This window comes from Microchirus variegatus, assembly GCF_963457635.1.
Source record: "Microchirus variegatus genome assembly, chromosome: 2".
Classification (NCBI taxonomy): Eukaryota; Metazoa; Chordata; class Actinopteri; order Pleuronectiformes; family Soleidae; genus Microchirus; species Microchirus variegatus.
This window is the reverse complement of record NC_139803.1, coordinates 18,744,275-18,752,099: the sequence shown is the minus strand read 5'-3', so window position 1 is coordinate 18,752,099 and position 7,825 is coordinate 18,744,275. Positions and strand designations below refer to the sequence as shown.

The 7,825-nt window shown below is 38.8% G+C and overlaps 1 protein-coding gene across 4 annotated transcripts in view; it reads left to right on the top strand.

Moving 5' to 3' along the window:
* aifm1 (apoptosis inducing factor mitochondrion associated 1) overlaps positions 1 to 7,825 on the top strand; it is a 20,016-nt gene continuing 12,191 nt past the window's right edge. The window contains exons 1-9 of one of the 4 annotated variants that reach the window (XM_083903396.1): positions 1 to 206; positions 2,052 to 2,176; positions 2,293 to 2,413; positions 3,371 to 3,478; positions 6,489 to 6,569; positions 6,745 to 6,804; positions 6,900 to 6,968; positions 7,344 to 7,462; positions 7,577 to 7,707. In XM_083903396.1, coding sequence (XP_083759522.1) covers positions 119 to 206; positions 2,052 to 2,176; positions 2,293 to 2,413; positions 3,371 to 3,478; positions 6,489 to 6,569; positions 6,745 to 6,804; positions 6,900 to 6,968; positions 7,344 to 7,462; positions 7,577 to 7,707 — 902 coding nt within the window. In that variant the 5' untranslated portion in view covers positions 1 to 118. Of the gene's footprint in view, positions 207 to 2,051; positions 2,177 to 2,292; positions 2,414 to 3,370; positions 3,479 to 6,488; positions 6,570 to 6,744; positions 6,805 to 6,899; positions 6,969 to 7,340; positions 7,463 to 7,576; positions 7,708 to 7,825 lie in introns of all 4 variants that reach the window. The other 3 variants (XM_083903395.1, XM_083903397.1, XM_083903398.1) reach the window with 3 other exon arrangements.

Below are 7,825 nucleotides of genomic sequence, written 5' to 3'. Positions count from 1 at the left end.
GTAGCGCGCTGCTGCTAGTTGTCGGTGTGCGAACAGTGACAGCTGTATAGGGGTGAACGTTACCAAGTTAGTGGTGGTTCTGTCTGACTGGGAACCGCTCGAGCGGAGTTGAGCCACAATGCTGTCATGTAGAAGTGTGTGGAGAAAACTCACACCTTTAGCCAGAGCTTCATCTACTCTGTGCCGGCAGAATGTGAGGAGAGCAGGTCAGTAACTGGTCCCACTAACTCACTGTCAACTTACTAGTTGCACCAATTCAAATTCAGCGCAACACATGCTGCAACGTCGACCGTAATTAAACCGCACTCCCGGCAACGTGGCCTGCTGCTGCTCAGGTTTACGTGTTCTCACAGTCTTCGCTAAAGAACACATTGCATAAGACAGAACTAGCTAACTTCCAGCACATTTCTCTTTGTCTTTTGTGTTTTTGTCGGAAATTAGTGTCCATAGAAACGGGCCTCGTAGATAAATGAAATTAACTCGCATGTTTCTGCCATGTTTGCTCATTACAGAGTATTGTGTTGTATTGTGCGCATACATCGTGTTACAACAAATTCGCTCCCACTGGTGTGTTGGATTATGTTTCCCTGTCGAGATTTGTGTCCTGTAGCGCCACCTCCCGTTGTCAAGTGCTGCAAAAACACCAGAAAATGACCTTCATACAGGACTGCAATGAGTACTTGATTATTTGTGATTGGTGGTGTTTTAATAAACAAACAATCTACCTTGTTTAAATAAGAAATTAGTTTGCTCTAAAAATATGGCATTTCAGAACGGCGTCATTTTGAGTTTCAGGAAACACTGATCAACATTTGTCTGCATTCTATTCGCCAAACAACAAGAAAATGGAGAATAATCAACAGATTGATTTATTAATGATGAAAATAATCAATAAGCTGTAGTGCCACTGTGGTAGCTGTTGAGGTCATCTATAATACCAATGGAGTAAAAATCCCAAAAATGGAGTTTCTAATATTTACTCTACTAGAGTATTATGAAAAGTATTGTTTTTTTTACAGTGTACTCTCGCTTACTAATATAGTCCTGTAGTCCTCCCACTCACCTACCCCAGCCTCAGCCCAGTTTCCATTCACAGTGTAAAAAAAGTAGGATAAGCGTGTCACATCATACTGTGCGCCAGTGTCTCTTCTGTTTGATGTCAGTATGTGATGTCATGACATATGAGGTGATTTGTGTAATGGTTTCACATGTAGCCCAACCTCATTTTTATTTCTCTAGCAGAAGAGATGAGTGACATATTGTCTACTTGTCTTCTGATTGGCCCTCAAGGCTCTACAGTCAGGGTTATATTGCCATCTGTTGACTTGACATGCTTTTGACAGCACTCACCATAGAGCTTTTGTGTTTTCTTGTGGAGGAAGATGTTTTTTTGAGAAAAACATCTAACCTGTCTGGGCTTGCATGGAAACAAACAGGTTAGAACAGGATGTCTTGAACTGGAGGGTTGTGGGTTTGATACCTGGCTCCTCTGGTCTACATTGCCGATGATTAACGAATGGGAATGATAGATGTGTGATCAAAAAAGTGCTGCACATAGATGTGTGAGTGAATAGGTGAACTAGTGTAACGCAGCTGTGATTGGTCGTCAAGATTAGAAAAGTTCTATAAATATATATTATATATTATATATTATATATAATTATATATAATAAACTATTTACCGTTAATCATTCATATGTCCAATAGATGATAAATGTAATAAATGTAAAATTTGTGTCCCCCACCTTCATAACGGTGTTATCCTTAAATGTCAAACTGAAGAAATGTCATAGGGCACCAAAGGAACCAGAACATAATGTCAATTAATTTAGTAACTGATTAATAATCAATTATTTTTTGCATCCGAATTGTAAAAGCTGCTATCCTGATGAGCCTGATCAGAACAAATAAATATAATGTTCACATGTGGTATTTTACCATATTTTACCATTAAAGGAAAAAAGTACTTTATTTCCCAAACATTGTTCATGATGTCCAGTGTTTTGTTCAGTGTATTCTTCATGTGTTTGTCTTCCGTTTACTGTTTTCAGGGCTGAACAATGGCCGATCAGTACGTGTACAAACCGCTCACATGTCCACAGGACCTGCTGAAGGACGATGGAAATCACAAATGTACATCTTTCTCGGAGCAGTAACCCTTGGTGGTGGAATATATGTGAGTTGTGATGTGGAGAACATGTGTTAAACATGGTTTTTAAAGCTCACAGGTGACACTGGATGTTATTGGCAGATATATGTTATTTCATAAAGTGATTTTTATTTTTTCCGCAGACGTATCGGATTCTCAAGCGTAACCAGCAAATTTATGAGGAGCGTACTTCACAAGCTTACTTCAGCTCACAAAAAGCAGCTGTACAGAAAACAGACGTACCCACCCAGTCAGAGCCTCCTGGTGAGAAGTTTTTTTTATTAACTGATATTCGTTATTCTACTACTATTGAGAATTTCAAATTTTTAATGAATTTTTGCAGCTGCAGAAGCGACGGAGACAGTTTTTGTGTTATTTGTAAAAAAAAAGGCCCGCACCAGATGAGGGGCACCTTCTAGAATTGCAATGCCTTGGCTTTAGTGATGTCAGTACACACAGTCCAAGCCATAACAAAATTAGATTAAACTACAATGTTACAGAATTGGCATAACAATTAATTTCATTTTTTTTCCATTTTGAGTTACTTTCAAAGCTCTGCATGCCCAGAAATTATTTTTTTTTTGGGGGGGGGGGGGCAGGGGGGTTGATGCGCCCAGCCTCACCCAGACTCTAACTCATGCGGCCCCCAGGAAAATTGAGTTTGAGACCCCTGCCTTAGAATAAGGTTTTTGTATACACAGTAGTGTTTTAAAGGACTTTGCCAAGACAGCCATCTTGTCCTGCCATGATTCAGTAGCAGTACAGACAGACATGCGTTTCACATTTTGAAGCAGAAACTTACTGCTAAAATGAAGAAGAATGACTTTGCTCACAAAAATCTGACGTTAAACCAATGATGATGGGGGGAAATGGCAGAGAGTGAGCAGGTGGGGAGAGTTCAGATAAAGTGTTTATATCCTTTCTGGTATGCGAACTACTGATGTTCTCTTATGTGCTGGGGAAAGGGGGGAGTGAGTGTTAGGGAGTGAGAATGAGCTTAATGTGTTATGAATAGGTTTAGCATTGGCTGACTCTGAAGTGCTCGGTGTAGTTCTCTATTTACCACAGCACAGCAAATTATTCAAACTACATTAAACCCAAATTGCCCCTGTGACCTTGATGTGTTTCTGATTTATTGATTGTCTGATTGCCTAATACAGTAATATGTTGTAGATAATTCCATTGCCTTTGTTGGATAAATTGTGCTAATTTCTTTCTCAGATGTACCTGAAACGGAACCGGAAGCAGCACCTTCACTAGAGGAGCCAATCCCTCTGCCCCCTGATAGTGAAGCTGCAGCCCCCGCTGAACCAACTGAACCACTGCCAGGTAGTCTACTTTCTTTGTTATACTCTGAAACACACAACAGGATGGGAAAACATATGAGTTTATTGTGCACTATAATACTGAAGTACTGAACTTTCATCATCAGGATAATTGTGAATGGGCAAAATTCCTGTCGGCTGCTCGCTTGAAGCTTTGACTATTGAGACACAGCTACTGAGTCACTGCTTGTTGCTGCTGCCCTCTTGTGACAATTGGTGCACTATAAATTAGGTAATCATTGGAGCAGAAAGATTTATTTATAAATTAATGCAATCGTTGATATGTTTTTAACATAGAGGTACGATTCACAATAACTGATCAACTTTTTATAATCAAGTGAATAATTGAATCAAATTCTCATGCCTATCCCTAGTATTAACGTGCCACAAGGGGAGTCTGAATCTTTCAGTCTTTCCAGGGCATCTTGCTATATAATGATGCCATTTAAGATTCTTGATTTACAGAAAAACAGGGAAAAAATGTCCCTAGCCATCTAACATATTACGAGTCACAGTAACTGAATGACTTATTATAATCAAGTGAATGATTGAATAATCAAATTTTAAGTGCCACTAGGGAGAACTAGGATATTCTCAGTCATTCCAGGACCTCATGATTTATAATGAATAATGATGTCAATTAAGATTATTTTTTTTCTCATTAAAATGTTTATTACAATCTTTTTTTTTAGTTTAAGTTTTTAACAGGTTTTACAATCATCATATACTAATGTTGCCCATCACAATTATTTTGGTTGGTTGTATTATGATGAATTCATATTGTCTCATCCCTACACACCGCATGTGGAGTTCTGTGCACTGTTACATTGTTGTATTACTTTTACCGTACATATTATAGGTTAATGAAGACATGGGTGAAATCATTGGTGATCTGTTTAATTGATCGGTTTGTGTTATGTGTTACACTCTGCTCAAGGCTGCTGAATATGTTTTAACTTGTGTTGTATTGTCTTCTCAGTGTTGGTATTGTCTATATCCAGAATGTTAACTGCATGATTTGGGGCTGTGCAATATATCAACATTTTATCTATATTGTGACATGTGGTAAGATATGGTCTTAGATCTTAGTATCTATGATGACTTTTCCTGGTTTTAAAAGCTGTTGCATTGATGATCATCATATTTATTATATTGAATACATTTGTGAAATTCACTGAATATTATAAATTAAATATATGAATTGATAAGGAATACATGAATTTGTCAAAGGTATATTTAAAAGGTATTTAATTCTAAGCCTAATAATTTGTGTTTTAGCAGAATTTCACCATATTTATAGTCATAATTATGTTTATATGCACATAAATCCCCTATATTGGGATATAGCCTGAAACCATATCCTTGGTCTTCCTGTAACGCCCAGCCTTAGCATGACCAATGACATTGTGTTCTTGTTGCATCCATTTGTTTTCTTTTTTAACCATGTTCACCGCTCAATGATGCATGTCTTTGAGCAGGTTTTGTTGAAGGTCATTTGTTTCCTGTTGTAAACTAACCCTTTCACTGTTTCAGTTCAACTCTTTGACACTCGCATCTTTTCTTCGATTATACATGTTTTCCTTGTTTTGTTTTGTTTTTGTTTGTGAGTAATTTCTTCTGTGATTTGTTATCATATGTGAAATCAAGTGTGACTCTTCTCATCTGGAACTTTTTTGTGAATGTGTGAACAATGGCCTGGGATTGTACTCTATATGAGATCATAATGATCATTATTGGAATCTGCAATATTTTTTTCCTTCTAAAAAGAAGAAAACATAAAACTATCTATGATAGTTAAAACTAACTATGAATACGACACAGATAGTACACGACAAAGCTCAATTGCTGACAGTGTATCACTTGAACGCATCATTATTAATACGAGAGCAATACATAATCTGCATTTAAAGGGATAGTAAACTTTTCTTCAAAGTGATTGTATGTGGTACTGACTGTGTTGTGCTTGCCACAAACCAGCTTGAGACATGGATGCTCACTCTCACTGAAAACATGGCTGCCAGCGTGGACCCCACACATATCCATGTATTTGGGTGTAATAGACCTAAATGTCTGTTGCATTCAAACTGATGTCATATGACTCCACACAATGCTGATTAAATCTGCTCCACAAGACACTCTGTGTTTTTCAGTATAATGGTGTTTAGGTCTTGTCACCCGGCGACATTCTTGCGATGGACAAAGGAAGCGATTGTTTTATGTTAAGTCAAACGGAAGCAACAGCAACATTGCTCTAATAAAGCAAGATGACTGCAAACAAATGACGAGCCCAAATAACAAGGTATCCGTGGGGTCTTAAAAAGTCTTAAATCTAAGAATGTGGGTCTTAAAAATCTATTAACATTACTTTTATATTTAATACATGCATAAACTTCAGTATCGCTTTGCGAAGCCACCTGTGCTCCACGGTGAGAATTTATCGAGCACCACTAGCTAGTGTTCTGTACGCGCGTCGCGGTGTGTTGCAGCGTAGCATAGCAGTGGTTCAACGATTTGTGGCGACAACTTCCTTCATGTCTTTTGTACTTTTTTGCCAGTAATGATGTGAAATGGGTCTTAAATTGTATTCATTATGGTCTTAAAAAGTCTTAAATTTGACTTGTTGAAACCTGCAGAGACCCTGAATTAAGCATTTACAAAAAGTTTCATGAAGGAATTTGACTTTTAAAACCCCCCGCCCATTTAGCAATTTTAGAAGGAAGGTTAGACGCTTCTCGTCTCTGCCCACCTGTGCGTTGCGGCTGTATACATAGAAACCCTCCCTCAGTCAGGTGAGTTAATTTTGATTGACAGAGCCTTTTTTAAGAGGAGCACAAGTTACGATCAGCAGCTTTAAGTGGGCGATTTTGTCACTACCTCATACAATCACACTTGGAAAAACCTAAACAAAAATACAATAAACCTGTAGTTTAAAACACTTGACTATAATCCTCCATCTTCAGTTATTGTAAGTGTAAGAATTTAGTTCAAACCAATACTATGGATTGCCTCAACAGCAGATGAGCCTGTGGTAGAAGCAACTTCAGAAGCAGCAGCAGCTGCAGCAGAGACACTTGCTGCACCTTTAATGGAGGAGGGTAAGACTTGAAAACATAATTCTCCCATCTAATCATGAAAATGTTGGGCTTTTTTCCTTTCAACTGTTTTTTTTTTTTGAAGTGCACCTCAGTTGAATATGTATTCGTATACCAGCTGAGTGCACATAACATTTTTTTAAGGTAACCTTTGCCTCTATACTGTTTGCCCCATCAGCATCCGAGTCTTCCCCAGCAGAGCTAACAGAGCCGCCTCCTGCACCTGTTGAGGAGAGTGGTAAGCACATCTGTGCATGGATCCTGTGATGTATATTTACCACATCTGCAGGTGTATTGTGTCTCAACTGTGCAATGATGCGGTTATACTAACAGAAGCAGCAGCAGCAGTAGAAACCCCTGCAGCAGAGCCTGCAGAGCCTCAGCCTGAAGTTGGTGAAAGTGGTAAGACAATCGTCCAGCTTTGGCTGGAGCTCAGAAGTTGACGGACATAGCATACAATACTTTGTTAATGTTTATTTCAAACATCTTTTCCCCCTTATTTATATAGTTATTAATATTTTTTTTCCATAACAGCTTTTCTCAGCACCTCTTCGTGTCTCCTTCTCTTTGTTCGGATTTGTGTAATGTTAATTGTTAAATCTACTCACATAACACATTTAATTCTCTTTGTTCACCAGGTCCATTTACTCCATTCCAGGTGTATTTGTGTTAATAATCATTGGTATTGATGACCTGTATTTCTCTCCTGCTTTTGCTTATTGCTCATTTCTCTTTGCTCTTCCTTTCGCCGCCTCTCTCTCATGCAAATTCCAGCAGTAGAGTCTAAACCTGCCTCTGCCACGGTGCCCTCCCATGCCCCATACCTCCTCATTGGAGGAGGTACTGCCTCTTTCGCTGCAGCCCGTTCTATTCGAGCCAGAGACCCCAATGCCAGGGTGAGTCCAGCCTCTCTTTTTGAACAATGAAATCAAGAGAAAAGTGGAATTCAGCTCCATCTGCTTTCACCAGTGGCTTCCTTAAGAGTATTTTGTCCTTGCGATTGCTACCAGGTGCTAATTGTCACTGATGAGCCGGACCTTCCATACATGAGACCACCTCTGTCCAAGGAGCTGTGGTTCTCCGATGACTCCAGTGTGACAGAAACACTACGGTTCAAACAGTGGAATGGGAAAGAAAGGAGGTGTGTTAAAGTTTGCGTTTGTCCCGCTTATGCCTAATTAGAGAGTGTGATTGTAGGAGTTACTGACACATCTGCAAGAAGCAGCTCAATTGTATGATATCTTTAGAATAATATAATA